The 18,224-nt window shown below is 40.9% G+C and overlaps 1 protein-coding gene across 2 annotated transcripts in view; it reads right to left on the reverse strand.

Annotated features, from left to right (window-relative positions):
• The window catches only part of LRFN2 (leucine rich repeat and fibronectin type III domain containing 2), a 151,183-nt gene that overhangs the window by 18,135 nt on the left and 114,824 nt on the right, over positions 1-18,224 (reverse strand). For both annotated transcript variants that reach the window (XM_039697898.1, XM_039697897.1), the window contains one exon: positions 15,692-17,084. In XM_039697898.1, the coding sequence (XP_039553832.1) occupies positions 15,692-17,064 (1,373 nt within the window). In that variant the 5' untranslated portion in view covers positions 17,065-17,084. The remainder of the gene's footprint in view (positions 1-15,691; positions 17,085-18,224) is intronic.

Here is an 18,224-nt window from a genome sequence, read left to right on the forward strand (position 1 = left end):
GCAAGGTGTTGTGGAGATTTGGAATATAAAAAATAATCTCATGGGTGATGGATGGTCTGCTACTGGCCAAGATGACTTGCTAAATATTTAATGTTTTTTTATAAATAATTTTTATAAAATGATTGAAGGACAGACTTGAGAAAGCTCAGGTGGTCACAGACAACCTGTCCAAGGCCAGAATAAACATGAAGACAAGTATCAAGAGTGTAATTATGGGAAATACCAAAGACAACTGGTTGAAATGGAAGGGGATAGAAAGACAACATGTAAAGAGAAACACCATGATACCTCATGCATAAAAGGTATTTAAAGCCAGTTCTAGATTGTCCAAAGATATGTTGTGTTTTTGTATTCCGTCACTTCCACTTGAAACATGTCTGTGACTGTGAGGTACTTCTGTGTGTTATTATCATTATTAAAGATGACATAGAAAAAGTCCCCTAAGATTTAGCAGCTTTTTCAGAAGGTCACAGGACCACATGAACAGAAGAATGTAAAACCAGTACCTTTTCAGAGGAGCACATTAGTTGTTACAGTACTACTCAGTTCTAAAGTGGTTCTACTATCACACATGTCGGGGAAGCCAGCACCGTTCAGCCCAAGGGTTTTGTGCAGCAGATCTTTAACGCTTTCATGACAAGCCATTTTCAAAACTTCTGTTGTGTAGATGAAGCAAAGGTGACCTTTGTCCTTTTCTCCATTTAAGGTCAGCAGCAGTTCTCTAATCTATTGACAACGGCATATGATGCCCATGGAGAATATCCATTGTTCCCAATGATTAATAGTTGCATTGCACTCCCCTCAGGGTCATAGCTACTCAACACCTGAGAATTTGAAAATGATGGAACATCCTGGGTACAGATAAACTCATGAATCCTTCCAAGCCAACAAAAATCACCAGCTTTCTAGGAGGTTCTTCACAAGTCAGAGTATCATTTCCAGATTAACATGTGCATGTATCACAAGAGTGGGGGAAGCAGATCACTGATAGGAGATACTAGAGAAGTAGTTTGACTGATTATCATCACTTCTAAACGCTGTTCATTGTTGTTCCCTTTGCAGTAAGAAAATGTCAGAAAGGCAATAATTTATTGTCCACTCTATCTGTGTCTGTGGCCGACATTTCATTTGCAGTTGTGCTGAGAGGTGCACTCTGAAGCACACGACTTACCCCAGAAACAGCAGTATAATAACATCACGAACCAGCTTCCAAGAGGGCTGCCTGTGGGAGTAGTGTATCAGTCACTTGGAGATATAGCTGCCGATTTTAGCCACCAAAAGCTTTTATTTCTGGTAGCTCTGTAGAAAAAAATTCATACATCAAAGAGAGCTGGACTATGTTTAGGCTAATGGATTGTCAAGAAATGGCTCAGCCACAAAAGCTCAGCCTTCCTGCCTCCTCACAGCTCCAAATCACTGTGTAGAGACAGAGTCTTGCCCCTATCCTGGCAAGGTGAGGGGTCAGCCTTGGTGAGTCCAGCTCTTGGGTCCACCTGAGATGTGGCCCCCAGAAAAGTGAGAGTGGCTCTCACCCCACTGCAGCTGGGCATGGGAGCTGGTGGGAGAAGGAAAGGCAGCCCTCCTTGAGCTGCCTTCTGCAGCCATTGTCTGAATTAAATACTGGAACCTGGGGGTACAGAAACCTCTCCAGGGGAGCCAGGCAGTCTGTTTGTGTAGGCTGACAACTACACTCAAGTTTTTGTAAACAAAACAGAAGGCATGTGAGATTGCCAAAATGCTAACTCTCTGCTACACACTGTAATTTTCGGCTGTGAAGTTTAACACAGCTTTTCTGGATTCATTACTGAAAAGTATTTGTAGTTCTCAGAAGATGGAGTTTATTGAAAAGAAATTTGAAATGAAGTAGTTTTGTTCACATCTTTTGTTATTAATAAGAGTATTCATAGGTTCAAGAAAACAAGTTAGCCTGTTCAGATATCCATTTTCAAAAACAGAACTTAACTTGGTTTTCAGTGAAAACCTTTAAAATATTAATGGAATAGAATATTATTTTCTATATATTTTTGTTACTCCTTCCATAATTTCACTTTTCCTTTTGGGGAAGTAGATCTACAATTTTCTGAGGTGTCTTACCTATAGACATTTAGAATTAACAATGGCCTTATTAAGAAAATCTTGAATATTTCATTGAATAGTCAGTCTCTGCAAAGTTTTGGTGCTTATCCAGATCTGACTGAACATCAGTTAAATTTCCATAGTTTCCATAGTGAAAAATAGGACTGAAACCCACAGAAAAGTCTGTTCTGCTTCCATTCCTGGCCTGCTCTACAGCAAAAGAAAGCACCTCATTTTACCTCTGTGGTGGAGTAGAGAATACAGTGGATTTTTAGGGAACTGTGTATGTTAACCCATCCTTGGAAGCAGCATTGAATTTCTAATCTCTGAGTCCTCCCTGAAGGTTGTTCCACTTGTGATTATCTCAACTGTAGTTTCCATGTTTGTGATAGGCACATGTATAAGGAGCATCCTATATTGGCTCATGAAACTGTATCCTATACATATATATTCATCTATCTGTACCCGGTAAAATATTGGTTATGAAAAGAGGTATCTAAATATAGTGGGGTGAGAAGAAACAGCAGAAGGGTAAACAGGCAGTCAAATCATAAAACACAGGCTCAAATGATTTATCTAACATTTTTAAAGAAAAAATCTATGACAGAAAAGTCAACAGTCATAGATCTCATGGTTCACTAGTTAGCAAAAAGTCTCACCAACCTGCAAGCTTGATAATTTTGAATTAAAAATGAAAGCAGAGAAATTTCAGTCTGGCCATGAATTAAATCACAAGTGGGTAAAGAGGATCCAGTCCTGACATGAGTTCTGTTGTGACTTAACACTACTAAGCTCTGTATTTGTAGAAAAATCCAGAGGGGAATGAAATGGAAAGAAGGACTACATGAAGCAAAGCTGGGAACAGAAAGGGGGCGGAAAGATAAAGAAGATTTTTTCCCTCCGCCAGATTGATCTCTTTGCCTTCATGTACCTTTCTGTGTGCTCATGTCACCCTTTTAGATTTAATCTTCCATTCTTCATTCCTCTGCCTTTAGCTAAATGTTGTGAAGATCTCTGCCTTTTTGAACTGTCATTAAAACAAGGTGTAAGAGACAGGGCTGCAGTTAAACAGCAATGTGCATCACCTACTGAGCAGTGCTGTCACTGCCAGCAAAAACGCAAAACATCACACACTCAAAATTGGGCAAAACATTTCAGAATATGTAAGAGGGCCTTTCACCTGTAGCAGGGAGGGTGCAGTTGGGATGGTGCATTGGGAGTGGTATCTATTGCTACTGTCAGGGAAAGGCTGACAAATGTGATGACTCCCAGGGCAGAAACTTCAGCTGGAGGTTTTTAGCTCCTGCAGCTGTGACTGTGTGAGGCAGAGCTGTTTGGTTTGTGTCTGGCAGATGGACTCGTTACCTGTGCCAAACAATCCCCCCACAAAGGAGCTTGTGTAAAGTATTTTGCATTACTTGGATGTCTCCTGGACCACATGTTCAAAGCTCCTACATGCAGTAACATTGGACGGTAGTAAATTCGCAGTACACTTTGACTGTAAACTTGATTGGATATCTCAAATTAAACATAATTTTAGTATTAAACTAAGAGGTTCTGATGGATCAATTTTTTCTTGCCTCTTGTAAGAAAAATTAAAATGAAAGGTATAGGTGTGGGGATCCACAATGTTCTTCCTCTCCCTGGTACCTGTGAGGGGTGCTCTGCTCCCAGCCCTTGCTCTCCCCCTCCACCATGTCCTTTGCTCCTTTCCACTCACCCACGAGCAGCTGCCTCCTCTCCCTGCACACTCCAACCATTCCTTTGCCACTGAAGGGGGTGAGAGAAGGGACAATATGGGCTGGAAGGAGGAGTTCTGTGGTAAGTGGGGAGAGAGCAAAGTGAATGTGATGAATTTACAGAGCCTTACATCCAGGAGGAGAGCAGCTCCTCAAGGGGCGTAATGTATGGTGGAAATGGGACTGTCATTCCAAATGCTGTAACATCCACAAAGAGATTGATAGCAACACTTCCACATTTCCATATGAAATGTGGGGTTTTTTTCCAATAAACAAACAAAACAACTGTTATGGAGAATTTTCAGTGCAGAGAAACAGATGTTGCAATATTGGAATTTCCCATGGGAGAGGTATTCCAGTGTTTGTTCCATTTTAAACAGGGCTAGAAAATAAAACTGAGTTGATGCATGGTTTGTTTCTTTGTAGCCATTGCAGAGGCAGGTGTTTGGAGGCTGTGCTAGACAGATGTTGCACATCGCTGCAATGACTGTAAGACCAATTACCGTAGATCTGGGATTTTTAAATCAGTTTTTAAATCTGATCCTTGTTCGATGTCAAGAACAGTCAATTACACAGTGGTTCTGTCCCATTATATGCCAGATTAAGGTTTGCTTTGGCTAAACTGAGTTACTAGCTTCAAAATTTCCCCACAATAACATCTTTTGTTTGGGAACTAGTAAATGTGACCTGTTTTAAAAAACAGCCTGCAGCACTTCTGAGTGTATGCCTCCCTCTCATCAGCAAGCTTCACTGGGGTTAAGCAGAGGGGACGAAAATGGCAGGAGCCAGGAAAACGCAGTTCTTGTCCTCAGGGACTTTAAGTAGGAGGGACTCCTGTTAAGTTTCTATGGCTTTTCTTGGACTCCCTTTGCTACCTTAAAACCACAGAAAGTTTCTGGACTGAAGTCGCATAAAGAGGGTAAAAAATAGGCTTTAACCTAGTGCAGACATGCATGGTTTCACTAACTAATGGGCGTGAATCTCAGCAAGCACGTTCACCCAGCCCTTTTATGAGGAGGTACAGGGAGCAGCAAACTGTCAGGAGCTGCATCAGAATGGAAGCTGTTTAAGAGCAGTAAAATGAAGGATTTAGTCTGAAAAATATTCCAGCATAATTGGCTGATTAATCCACAGACAGTAAAATTATCTATGAAAGAGCCCAAACAGGGAAATATCCATGGAAGAGCCCAAATAGGGAAAAAATAGGAAAGGTGAACCAAAAAATTATACTATGCTTTAGTGAGAAAAAAACCTTACCTCTTGAAAAAACAAACAGCTAAACAGCTAAAACCTCATATGCCTTCAATAGGCACAGTTTGTATAGCACAAGGCCTTCACCCCATGCCAACCTATTGTTGTATAAAGGTGCAGTACTGTGCCCTGAAATGGGACTGCTGCAGTCCCTCAGGCTTTTGTTAATACTCTTCACAAGTGGGAATCCTGCTCCCAGAGTTCATTTCATCTTTTCCCGTGCAAAGAGTTCTTCACCTCACAGAAATTGCTAGTGTCCCCAGAGGAAAAAAAAACCCCAAATCATCAAACAATTTAAACTACTAGCCATACTTAGAGCCTTGTGTGCTCAGTGGGGGTCATACCCCATGGCAAATCATACAACAGACAGACGTACTTCTGCACTGTTTTTTTCTAGTAAAGATTGCAGCATTTCTAGTGCCACTTAGAGAGCAGGAGGTTTGTCTGACACCACCCAGAGAAGACAGAGCTGTCCCTGCCCCTCTCTTCAGCCAGCAGCCTGTGACAGCAGCCAGCCTGGGCTTTATGAGTCCCTGGGCTGGAGGGGCCAGGCTTTGAAGGTGACTGCAGGTGGCTATTCTTTCTTCTGCCTGCTCAGGGGCTGCCACATCATTGACTGAAACAGCAGCCAGAGGAGACTGCAAGGACCCAGGGGTTGAGAACAGAAGCAGGGGTCCTCTTGGTTTTGTTGCCTGCTCAGCTCACAAGAACTTTTGGCTCCCTTTCAGGGCTAGGGGAAGAGGCAAAGAGAGATAGGACAGTTACAAGCCAATTTATTTTTTCTTCCCCTCTCCCACTGCCCAACCTTGGCAGCACTGTTAAATTCCTCCCCATGGCACTTCCAGGCTGTGAAACTCCACACTGCAGCAGAGAGAAGAACAGGCATCAAGCTTGTGACACATCTTCACCTGAGAATAACCAAGCTGAAACTCTGCCTCCACGCACCCAAATGAGCCAGATTCAAGTTCATTTGGACACTGCCAGCCGTCCCAAGCCAGTAGTTCAAGGAGCATGGGGGCTGTGCATCTTTCTCATTCTGAACCAACCTTCTGGAGCAGAGGCGTCCCCCACGCTCCCAGTGCCAGCAGAAGGACTGATTCATCAAGCCTGACTCTCTGAGGCAATCTGCCAGACGACAGAGCTGCTGGTGGGGTGTCTTGATGCTGTCAGCTGCCCATATGTCTATTGGGCAGCTACTGCCTGTGCAATCCCCACTCTGAGAAAAATTCCGAGCACGGTTGGGGATATCTGCATAAGAGCCAATTAGTTCCACAAACTAAGCCGATTAAATAAACAGATAATTTAAAAAAAAATTGGGTTGAGCAAATAGCACTTTTATTTGTTTTCTAGTCAAAATGAAGTAAATTATGAGACAATAAATATATTACAACACTTAGGCAAATTCAAAGTGATGGAAGAGGAAGAGGAGGGACGACAGATGGGCAAATACAGTATGAATTCACACCTAGTGCTGGCTGTCTCAAACTGTTCATCTCTGCAAATAAACTAATCTGTAACTGGGAGTGGCTGAACAAAAGAGGCTTAGGGCATAGCCTTACCTTTCTGTTTTCAGGGATTTTTCAGCCACCCTAAAGCATGGCTGTAGCCGTGTAGTGGATGGACTCTTTCCCATCCAAGGATGCCAGACTAACATCTCTCTTCCTTGTCCAGCACAAGTGCCTCTGTCTCTGCTGTTGTGGCACACAGGCCATTTTGCTTCCACTCTGCAGTGCCCTCTGCCAAAGCCTGCTTCCTTTCTGACAGAGCCACTTCATTGGATTCTTGACAAATATCCTAGGACCTAATATGACCATGCTGTGACTCTGAGAGGTGTGACAATAGGGCAGATCAGCCTGCTGGCTGGGCTGCTTTTCTCTGCTATGAAAATCAGAACATTTATTTTTAAACATACACAATTCTCAATGGCATTATAGTTTCAAGGTTTCTTTAGATGAAAGTACTAGCCTGCTATCCTCAGTAGGACTGGATTACATTTTGCTAGGCCCTATTACAGATTATTATGGATTACAGGGTACATGTCTGTATTGTCCTCATATTAGACTGCAAAACAAGACACATTTGGGGGAAAGGGTGGCATGACAATGAAATAACCCATATCTTCTTTTCAAAGATATCCATTAACTCATATTTTCTTTCTTTACTAGACAAAATTTGAGCTACATTTCTCCTGTGCCCTTTTAAGAACAAAGAAAAGATAAATGACTTCCTTGTAGTACAAGCCTTCATTGAAAACTACAAGTACAGCACTCAAAAAATTACACGGAGCATGAACCTGATTTCTGCCTCACATTTTAAGTTCCTCAGCTTATCTGAATTCCCTTCTTTCATCTTTCCCTAACCAAAGCATTAACACTACTCACCCAAACATCCCAACTGAAACCCCAAAATAGGTTTAAATGAGAAGCAAGTGTTGCATTCAGCTTGCACTATATCATCTGGAAAGAGACTTTTGCTCAATCTGAGTGCAAAAGTTTTGCTCAGAAAACCTGCCTTTTATAGGCAACTCCAAAAATAACCAGACTTGTAAGGGCTAAAGCTAATGAAGACTTTATAATATATTTGGTCCAGTGTATGATTCTCTTGATTCTCTTTTTTTTTTTTTTTAATTTTTCCAGTGCTGTGTCTTTTTCCAGTTCTATATTTTTAAGTCATTTCTCTTGGAAAACAAGCTGTATCATTGCTATTATGTGTTAGGGTTAATCAGTTCCATCATTGTACAAAAAAGTAGATTTTCTTCTGAAAATAGCCTGAGCCTACAAGCAGAAAGCCTGTTGTGAAAGAGAAAGGGTATAATAGGAAATTCAGAGAAAACAATTAGGTAGGTAAGTCTGCAGCTATGCCAGTGAAATAAGGCACTATGTTCTGGCTGTGTTTGTAATTTTGATTTATTCTTTCCCTGTCATCCTCTTTGTCCTGTTTCATGTATTTGATAGATAAAATAGTCCTACATAACCAAATGAATATAATTGCTTTCACAACCCTCAAAACAATATTCACAGTCAGAGCTGAACTGTTCAGCACTGGAAAGACAAGGAGAAATAGGAGCCTACTGCAGGAGGTGCAAGAGGTCCCTTCGAAGAGCCTCCTACCAAGAATCTAAAACCACATCAGTTTTGAAATGGGTAAAAAGGCTTTCCAATGACTTCAGATGTGAGCTGTATGGGATGGGGTGTCAGAAAGCTGGGGAGGTAGGAACTGTCAAGGCACCCTCTTTCACCTGCCTACAGCCTGGAACCTGCACGTGAGCAAGTGGGAGCTCAGTTGAGCAGAATGATCTCAAACTGGCATGACAAATTTTAGTAATGTAGTGTTTTGGAGAACAATATGCTTTTAACCATTTTTTTCTTTTGTAACTCTGTTGCAAAACACCTGTGGATAAAAATAAATCATCCTCTCCTTCAAGCAGGTATTTTTCAGCCATTAGTTTTACTATTGGTTCAAGACCCTTGGAGGAGATTTCTAAGTAGTCTGAATTGGTGGTGATCGAGTTGAAATGAAGGGTGAAGTGAGGGGAGGGAGAACATTCTTGGCTACAGATTTAGAAAGACTAGGAGTAGTTGTCACAATCTGTGGTTGCTGATACCTTTTCCATTCCTCCTAAAAAGGCCCAGATATCAGTACATGTAACCCAAAACAAGGAAGATAGAGTGGATCTCTGACACAAACTAGAATCAAAAGGATGAGCAGTAGAGAGAAAAGGAGTACTGGAAACTTGCTGCAGGCACTGCAGTGAAAATGCAGAGATCAAGTAGAGCCTCTTGGGTGGTTAAATGTGCATTACATATACAAATTATGGACATGGTAAAGATTTTCATTTAGAGATCAGATTGTTGACTCACCTGAAGCTAAATAAAAATTTTATTTCAATAGTTCATTTGTCATCAGATGTATAACTTTTTATTGCAACAAAGGCAGTGGGGGGCAGATATTGACACTTAGGTTCAGAGCATCTGAGAGAGGAGATGTTATGGCCAAGAACTAGCTCATCCTGAATTCCCCTCGAGTGAAAATGCTCAGGCTTATTGAGCTGAATTAATAATTGGTAACAGAGATAAAACAGGGTACTGCTGTCTTATGCTGAACAACAGAATTACAGAATATTCTGAGTTAAAAGGGACCCATAAGGATTGTCAAAGTACAACTTCTGGCCATGTACAGTACTGCCTTATGAATCACATCATGTGCCTGAGAGCATTGTCTAAAGTGATTCTAATTTCCTTTCCTCATTGTGCAACACCCCTAGATGTGGAGTGAGATGAGAATCAGGCAACTTGCCTTCACATTCAACTCCTGAGGCTGCGTTTAGGAGTAGAGCTGTCACATACAACTTCTCCACAGGCCTCAATAAACGTTATTTGGCAGGACTTAAACTTTGAAGGAAATGGGAATGCCTCCAAGCCGGCAGCATGTGCTGTCCTGCCCTGCCCAGCTCTGCTGTGGCATTGTAGAATGGTCAGCAGCAGAGCAAGCACTTTCTTATGATCCCTCACATCCATCTCACATGCTCATGTCTGGGGCATATCTCCCCTAGGCATAAGGGGCCATTTAGTATTTTGCCTTTCTGCGCCATCAGTCAAATAAGAAAATGGTCTGGGCAGCATCTACATGGTCAGGTTCTGCTCATGCTGAACTGGGCTTGCTCTGACCAATGGATTCCTCATCATTTTCTGTGATTCTTACAAACACCAAGTGGATGATAGTTTATCACAACAATCTAGGATGACTTAGGAACATTACTGTACACCTACTTTTCTTGCATATATGATTTTTTAATATATTTATTTCATATTTATATTTCTATTTTCCACTTGATTTTATGGTAATACACGTAATTTTTCTCATTTTCACTACATTTTCTTTTTTATTCTTTAAATATTTCTCATATTGAAAGGGAGGGTGGGATGGTGGGGAAAAAAACAAGGAGAAACAAAAAAACAAGCAAAAAACAACTGTCCCTGTACGTCCCCCAGCATAACAAATAAAACAAAAAAAAAAAAGACTAGATGAAAATGTTTTCAGCAGACACAAATAAAACCCCACAGTCCCAGAATACAGACACCTGTAAAGCAGCTTCTTCATTATGACTGATGCCTTGCAGCAAGCTTGCACTTGCTGAGGGTACTCCAGAAGCCAATACACGCTCCTGCTGGAAACCATTCTCAAATGATCTGAAGTAGCAAATGTCCATGCCAGACTTCCCTCTGCACTGATTATATAAATTTTGCTTCCCTTTGGACTGTGACTTCATGTTTTTTATTTTAATAAATTGGCACTCTCCACCTGTCAAATGTAAAAGATTAATACATGCTGATTAACATCTTCTTGTGCTGTCCTCCCCCTCCTAGTTGTTGTTTTATTTAATGTTTAAATATGTAAATGCTTTGGCCAAATCAAGGGTTGTATCCTACATAACTGGAATAGCTCAGCTCATATGCTGAGGCTAAGTAGGGAATTTTGCTCCAGATGTGAGCCATGGAGGCAGGTCAGTGCCTAGCAAGGTTGGAGATGGGTAGAACTGAAAATTGGGTAGAATGTGGCAGACATTTATCTGCAAATCTTTATTTGTCTGAACCCAGTGACCAAATCACAGGTAAGGACAGCTGTTCGGGTCTTTCAGAATAAATGAATCTCCTGTCTTTTCCAAAGCTAACCAGTACTCTGCATTTCTAACTTTCCTCAGAGAGAAAATGACATAAACACACTTTGCTACAGCATCAGGCTGTGGAGACAATTGGCCCTACCAGCAGCAGGACAGGGCTTCCTCTGTTTTCAGTCTTGAGCTGGAAGATCTCCACACAGTAGGCTTTCCTTGCAAGAAGCATTAGACAATGGCATCCTGTCTGATGCTCAGTGTGGCACTGCTGTTTGAGAGAGCCTCCTTATGTGAATTAGGTATTCCTGAAGTTTGCAGCACCTCAGTCATGAGGCACTTTCTTATTGACATGCACTTGACTAGAAGAGTGCATGGGTATATTTATACCACCATGCTGTGGGAAATTCAAGCTCAGTTAATTACTTCCTCTCTAGTTTAAAGTATCCATGAGCTATTTTTTGCTCATGAAAAGGAACTGAACAATCACCTGCAGATTGCTAAACTGCAGCCAATATTTAACTGAGAGGCGACAGGATAGTGGGGATCTCTGTTCAGCCACCCTGTAAAGCACTTGCAGTAAAAGGAGCTGTGTAAATATAAATCATTATTATATTGTTTAAGTAATCAAATCCATGGCACCATTGTTTAAATAAACTGGAGATGTGGAGCCATTTATTCATATTTTAATGTTTAGACTGCCTGCTACATAAAATATATATTTAAAAAATAAGTTTTCAGAAACATATATAATACTTTTATTCCCAGTGCTGAATTTATAAGTTAGGGAGACTATAGAGCTACAGTAATTCTTAATTTGTACAGCTGTTTTCATCACTTTTACTATGAAATACCACAAAATAAAACAGACCTAAATGTCTCATAAATCTAATGGCAGTGTCGCACTTCAGATGCACATTTTTAAATGGCTGCATCTTTGCTTTAATTCAAAACACAGCCAGAAGGCTCAGTATGACCTGGGAAGTTCTACAAAACACTTGCAGATTTATTCACTTTTGAAAAAGTAGTGAATGTATATATTACACCAGTGCCTGCCGGCCAAAACTGAGACTTGGTCCCCCATCATGTAGGGTGCTCTATGCATGAAAAAACCACAATCTCTCTCCCCAGATGCCTTACTTGAATTCAAGTGCTGCAGTTATGTAATCCTCCATCTTAATCATTCATGACTATCCCTGTTGCTGCAGACCACACAATGACTTCAAAGCAAGTCTCCCTATTTATTTATGTGGGCTCCTAGTTCCATAATATTTTCTAATGAATTTTCTTATCCCCATGAAGCCAGGTGGTGCTGTCACCCAGGTTACAGATGGGAAACTGAGGCTCAAAGGTATTATTTTCTAAACATTTATATTTCATTTCAATTCCTTATTCAAAATTAATTAAGCGTACCAGTGTATATGTCACATTGATCTTAAGACTGATGCTTTTACACACCTAAAACACTTTGGAGTCCTGACTGAGAGGAGTAGGTAATATCTTTATGACAGAGGAGAGTCCAAGGACAGACATTTCTTTGTAGACCTTGGTCTTCTTCCATCCCTTTCTCTATTGAACATTGGTTACTCTTTCTGCACGTTTTTCCTTCAAATAAGGAGTGATTTTCAGTCCTGCAATTTGTAACAAGCTTCTGGTCTTGGCTAAAAATTATTTACTAGCACTGGTGTTGGTATTACAGAGAAGATGAAAGAATTTAAATACTGCTGCATTAAAACCTGCAGAATGCAGATCCAGGACCTATTAATTAAATCACAATCAGAAACATGCACCCTGAATGCATTGAAAGAGATAAAAACCTGCTATGAGCTTAAGCAAAGGCCCTGAGATAGCAAATACAAGGGAAGGTTAGACAAAACCTGATGGGAAAGCAGACAAACAGTGCTCCTGCAGCTAATCTTCATTATAATGGCACTGGTATATCCAAAGCCAAACTTCACGTTCTGGTACCATTTCAGCTCAGGGCAAACAGGAGGCCCAGCAGACAACGTTTGCCAGAATGTCCCAAAACTTGAATTTTTATTGAGCCATTGCACCCTACTTTAGTCCCCTTTGGCACCATCCTGCCAGTGGAAAATCACAGCTGGCATGGAAAGGGAAATGGGACTGGTGTCCTGTGTAATGATCAGGAGAGATGTTGATGTCAATGGGGAGGGGAGGACTTCTGCTTTCACTCTTTCACAATGAGTACAACGTTCATGAAAAATTCTTAGCAGAGAGAGCAGCAGATTTCTGTCTTTTCTGCATACATTTCTTGCTAGTGAAGCAGGATTTTAAAAGCTGAGCACAGCTGATGTGTCTCAGTCCTGGAATACTGACTGTCTTAGTGTATATTAAGTGCCCATCATTTCAGTAGCTAAGCAGTATCACGTCCCATTTAGCACATACACAGCATTTTATGGAGCAGAGCACTGTAGAAATCCTTTTCCCTTAGGTTTTTCCACACACTCATTGCAGTGATATGCATCTGACCAATTAAAGCAAAACAGCTTTAGTTAATTAACTCTAAGGGAGTGAGTGGTTCCCTGACTGGAAGTTGTAAGGACTGGTTTTGATATTATGAGTACCATTGATTAACTCACAGACACTGGACAATCACTTCATCTTTCTAGGCTTCATTTTTCCCTGGTGCAAAATGTAGAGGAAAAAAAAATTGTTTTCTTTGGTGAAGTGCTTTTGAGAGCTGTGAATGAAAAGAGCTATGCATCATCAGTGAATCCTCAAAAAAGGCCTGATGGGAGATTTTTCGAAATAACACTGTCCTCACTGAGCTTCTGAAAAACTGGGCCACAACCAAATAAAGCAGCAAAGGGCCAAAACCTCACCGAGACATGGAAGTGGGGACATGAAAAAAACTTTTGGCATTGCCTAAAATCTTGACAGCAACTTTTTCTTCCAGATCAGGCTGGCAAGATAACTGGCATCTTTCTTCATTTTTGCCCGTGGCACATAATTCTCACCACCCATCCAGCTCTTAGGCTGCATGTCAGTGCTTTTGGTTTTTTTTTACCCTGGCCATCTTCCTCCCTGGAAATTTGACACATCCAACCACTTCCAACATCTGACAACCCCTGCAAACTTTTCTTTCTGGTTGCAGGGATATTCCAGTTCACTGGGCCAAATTAATTTTACAATAAACATATGACTTATACCTCTTTCAGAGTGTTTTTCAGTCTTACACTGTGCTTAAGATCTTAATTACTGCTGAGCTTTTGCCAAAAGCATTTCCTTGGGAACAAAAAATTGCACTAGCACATTTTCTTCCATTCTATTCCTAATACTTTATCATTATTTGACTTTATCTTATCCTTTCATTCTGCTTAATTCCACATAGTTGCAATTACCAAATCTAACACACTGGTTCCACTGTACATTAGCCAGAGCAAAAGAAATAATTTTCACTTTCTAATTTATTTATTTCAAGATATTTTATAATTGAGGAATGGAGGTGGACAGAACTGAATTTCATCAGATTAATTCAGTATTTGAAGAAATATCCTTTAAATTTTTTTTTTGACTTGTTGGTCAATATTTCTGCTTCTGGCAATGAGTGAGTGAATTTGGAGTAGCTAAATTGTCACTTTGTCCTTTCTGTTCTACAACTGACTCAGACAAAGGTATTGGTGACACAAAATTTTGTCCATGTCACCTAAACGTTTTGTTTTGGAGAAGCTTTAAAATTAGATTTCATTACAGGAGAAGGTTGATGGAAAAATGTCACATGAATGTTTACTACCTCTCCTTTTGCCTTCCTCATGCTAAAGAAAACCACCCTGTGGTAAAGAAGAAAATAACAAGGCTTGTTGTCGGATCTGGAGGCCAAGCAGCATGACTTGATAAGTGCCTTGGCTCTCCCTACAGGCAGCAGGAGAACAGAATAGCCATCAGGCAATAACACCAAACCTTCCAGGAAAATCAATGCCTTTGACGATATTTTGGCCACAGATTATTCTCAAATTAGATTCAAACCCCAATTCCCATTACATCTCTACCCGATCCAATTTTTCTCCACTGCTTCAGGATGCTTATAAAGCTATAAGGGTTGACATGTTTTGTTCTACTTTTCCATGAGATTCTGACTTCTGCTGATAGATCATATTCAACCAAAGATATAGTTCAGTTCAATGAAACTTTCCAATAAAAAAGAAGGACAAGGTGGTTTCTAGGCGTTCATCACTAGCATGAATATGTCAATCATTCTTCCAATACAAAAGGAAAAGACAGTAGTACTGTTTTCCTGTACTGTTCCTACACATTTTTAGTCCCTAAAAATTTATTGCTGCTTCACTGCAAGAGAGGTTCCTGCTTTACATCATTAAAAGTCAGAGGAGTTGTAGAGCTAGGAAATCGTAAGGAACATTCAGGGTTTGCTTTTTTGAAATTGTATCTACCTCTTCTTGCATTTAATATGGTATGAAAAACTAAATGCTCCAAAGTTTTCAGCCATTACGGTTGTGTAGAACAGATGTTAGTGAAATAAGAAACAAGCTTTTTCATATAGGTGAAAAATGTCTTGTTAGCAACCCTAAATCTTGAATCACAGAATAATTAGAGCCTGTGTTATGGGTAGACAGCACAAACTTCCTCCCACGTTGCTTCCTCTCTAAGTAGTCTGTTTCAATCCCACCTACAGGAGGTGAAAAGGAAAATTTCTGACTTCTAATCTTCAAGTTTTCCTTTCTTTGTTAAGCCTACTAAGGAGGCTACCAACTGCAGTACTATTTTTTTTCCCAAATTGAAAATTTTACTGAAAACAGCTGCTGGAAAATGAGTACTACAGAGATTTGCAACGTGTGACTTGGACAGAAAAGCGATGAACAGATCAACAGGCAAACTGACAGAGAGAATGCAAATTTATCAGATACCACTAATGCTACTGGTCACAGTGCTATCTCAGTTCCACATCAAATAGGTAAAAAGCCAAAGAGCAAAAGACTTTTTATGCTGATTTCCACCCCCTGCCATCATCAGAGGACCAAACAAAAAATACATTTACCTGTAGATCAGGACTTCATCATCCGAGCAGTTATACTGCAGCTGATACATTTTTACCCGAGGGGCCGACTTGCTGACTGTCCACTTGACCAAAGCTGAGGTAGTGGTCACATCTGACACCAGGACAGCCCTTTCTGGCGGACCTTTTGTTTCACCGCGATTGGACTTGGTGGAGCTGGTGATGTCCGAGAGCCTGGATTTCGGTGGAGCTGCTTTGCCTGTGCCATTGCTGAGATGGGGGAGCTGAACAATTGAGAGTTCAATTGTTGCAGTGGACTCTCCTGCAGCATTGGCTGCTATGCATGTGAAAGTTCCATAGTCCTTGGAGGTGGTGATGTGTATATCTAAGGTGCCATTGTCATAGACAGCTGTCCTCGAGGAGTTTCCGATGAGACGATCATCAGGGGCCACCCAGTGAATGATGGGAGTGGGATCCCCAATGGCTTTGCACTTCAGCGTGGCAGTTTGCCCTTCCAAGACCAGCAGCTTGTGAGTATGTTGTGTAATAAGAGGAGGCTCACAAACAAATTCCTCTTCCCGTACGTACCAGAAGTACCTACCCTTTAGACTTGGAGGAGAAGCACAGGTTTCCATATCGTCGTCTCTGTCAAGCCGCCTTAACCACAGTAGCTCACAGTTGCAATGCAGTGGATTTCCTCCAAAGCTGAGGGACAGAGGTGGTGAAAATGGGGTAACAACCAGAGGAATTACTTGTGATCTGGCAAATATAGGGTCAGGAGGGAGCTTCTGAAGTCTGTTGGATGTTAGATCCAATCTGGCCAATTTCTGAAGATCTGCAAATGTCCCCTCTGTTATATAATCTATTAGGTTGTGGTCTAAACTGAGCTGATGCAAGTTTATCATCTTTCTTATAGATTCCCAGGGAATGCTTCGGAGGTTGTTGTAGGAAAGGTCCAAGTCTTCCAATGTCAGTAAAAAATCCTCAAAGGCTTCATCAGAAATGCTGCTTAGCTGGTTGTTGTTTAAAATCAAATGCTGAAGGTTAATTAAACCTCTTAAAGTATCCTCCTCAATCTCAGGCAACCTGTTGCTATCCAGATGTAAAGACCGAAGACTCTCCAAGTCGGTGAAAGAGTAGGGCTGTATGTAACTAATGGTGTTTCTGGACAAAGTAAGGTCAACAAGTCCAGACATATTGGCAAAATCTTGTCGGCTGATATTGATAATAAAGTTGCCCCCAAGACGGAGTTCAACAGTCCTTCGATCTATGTCCAGTGGTACAAAAAGGAGACCCTTGGAGGGACACAAAGTCCCCAGTGACTCAGACAGGTTCTGACAGACACAATATTTGGGACAAGCGTTGACTGTGACAGCCATTCCAAACACCAGGATGCCGCAGAGCAATTTTTCCATTGTAAATCACGCAACAGTACCTGGAAGAAACGAAAAGAGTGAAAAGGAACATCAGCAATTATGATACACTAATTATGATACTTTTCTTCTAGTGTTTTGCCTAACATCTACCTCCAGAGAGACTTTGTGATGCCTCCCTTCAGGAGTCACACCTAAAAGCATCAGCCCTCCTAGATGGGACAGTTATGTGTTATAAAAACATTATAAAAACTCTTTTCTTTCTTTCTTTCTTTCTTTCTTTCTTTCTTTCTTTCTTTCTTTCCTCTCTTTCCTCTCTTTCTTTTTCTTTCTTTCTTTCCTTTCTTTCTTCTTTATTTCCTCTCTTTCTCTCTCTTTCTCTCTTTCCCTCTTTCCCAAGTTCTTTCTTCTACCACAGATTACAAGGCTTATTAAAAATCCTGAAAGATTTCATTTGAATTACTGTCTGCTTCTTTGGGAGTAGAAGCTAGAATCTGTATCTATAATAATTACTTTCCGCTGCATAATAATGTGCAATTAGTTTTAGGGTTGAAGCAGCTGACTTTATGGATAAAAATAACTGCATTTTTGCCCTTCAGTAATGTGGTTAATCATGACCATGTAATTATCTGGCCAGTTCTGGGGCAAGTCACTTGCCCACTCATAATAAAATTAATGACAGACAGCATTAGAAGCAGAAATCACTTGTGTAATTGCCACCTGGTTTCACCCTGTGCTCAGCCAAACCATGGAAAGGGTGACAGCATCTAGCTCCAAAGAGAGGAGATCCAGGGAAAGATGGTGCTACCTCAGGTCCCTGGAAATCTTTTTGACAACTACATGCTCTCACACTCCAACCCCTACTGTTGTAATGACATTGAAGCTGTTGCCAGTCTTCATGGCCTTCCCTTGCACCCTGCCAATTCTTCCTTGCACCATTATCTCCCTTTTTTTCAATCTCTCATGCACTTTTCCAGCTTGAACTGCAAGGATGTGTCTTTGAAGTGTAAACAAAACTCATGATTGGGCTGGCTTGGAGAGACAATTGTGGCTGGGAGAAGCTGAAGCCCTGCTACAGGTTTGGGAATATTTATTTACACAGGTTTGCTGACATTCTTCCCAGATGAGCAGGATATAGGGAAATTTGCTTTCTTTCTGTTTACCCCTTTCCCAGACCCTGCTATCCAGCAAGGCTGAAGAAT

This window comes from Passer montanus, unplaced genomic scaffold, assembly GCF_014805655.1.
Source record: "Passer montanus isolate IOZ18808 unplaced genomic scaffold, ASM1480565v1 scaffold12, whole genome shotgun sequence".
Taxonomy (NCBI): domain Eukaryota; kingdom Metazoa; phylum Chordata; class Aves; order Passeriformes; family Passeridae; genus Passer; species Passer montanus.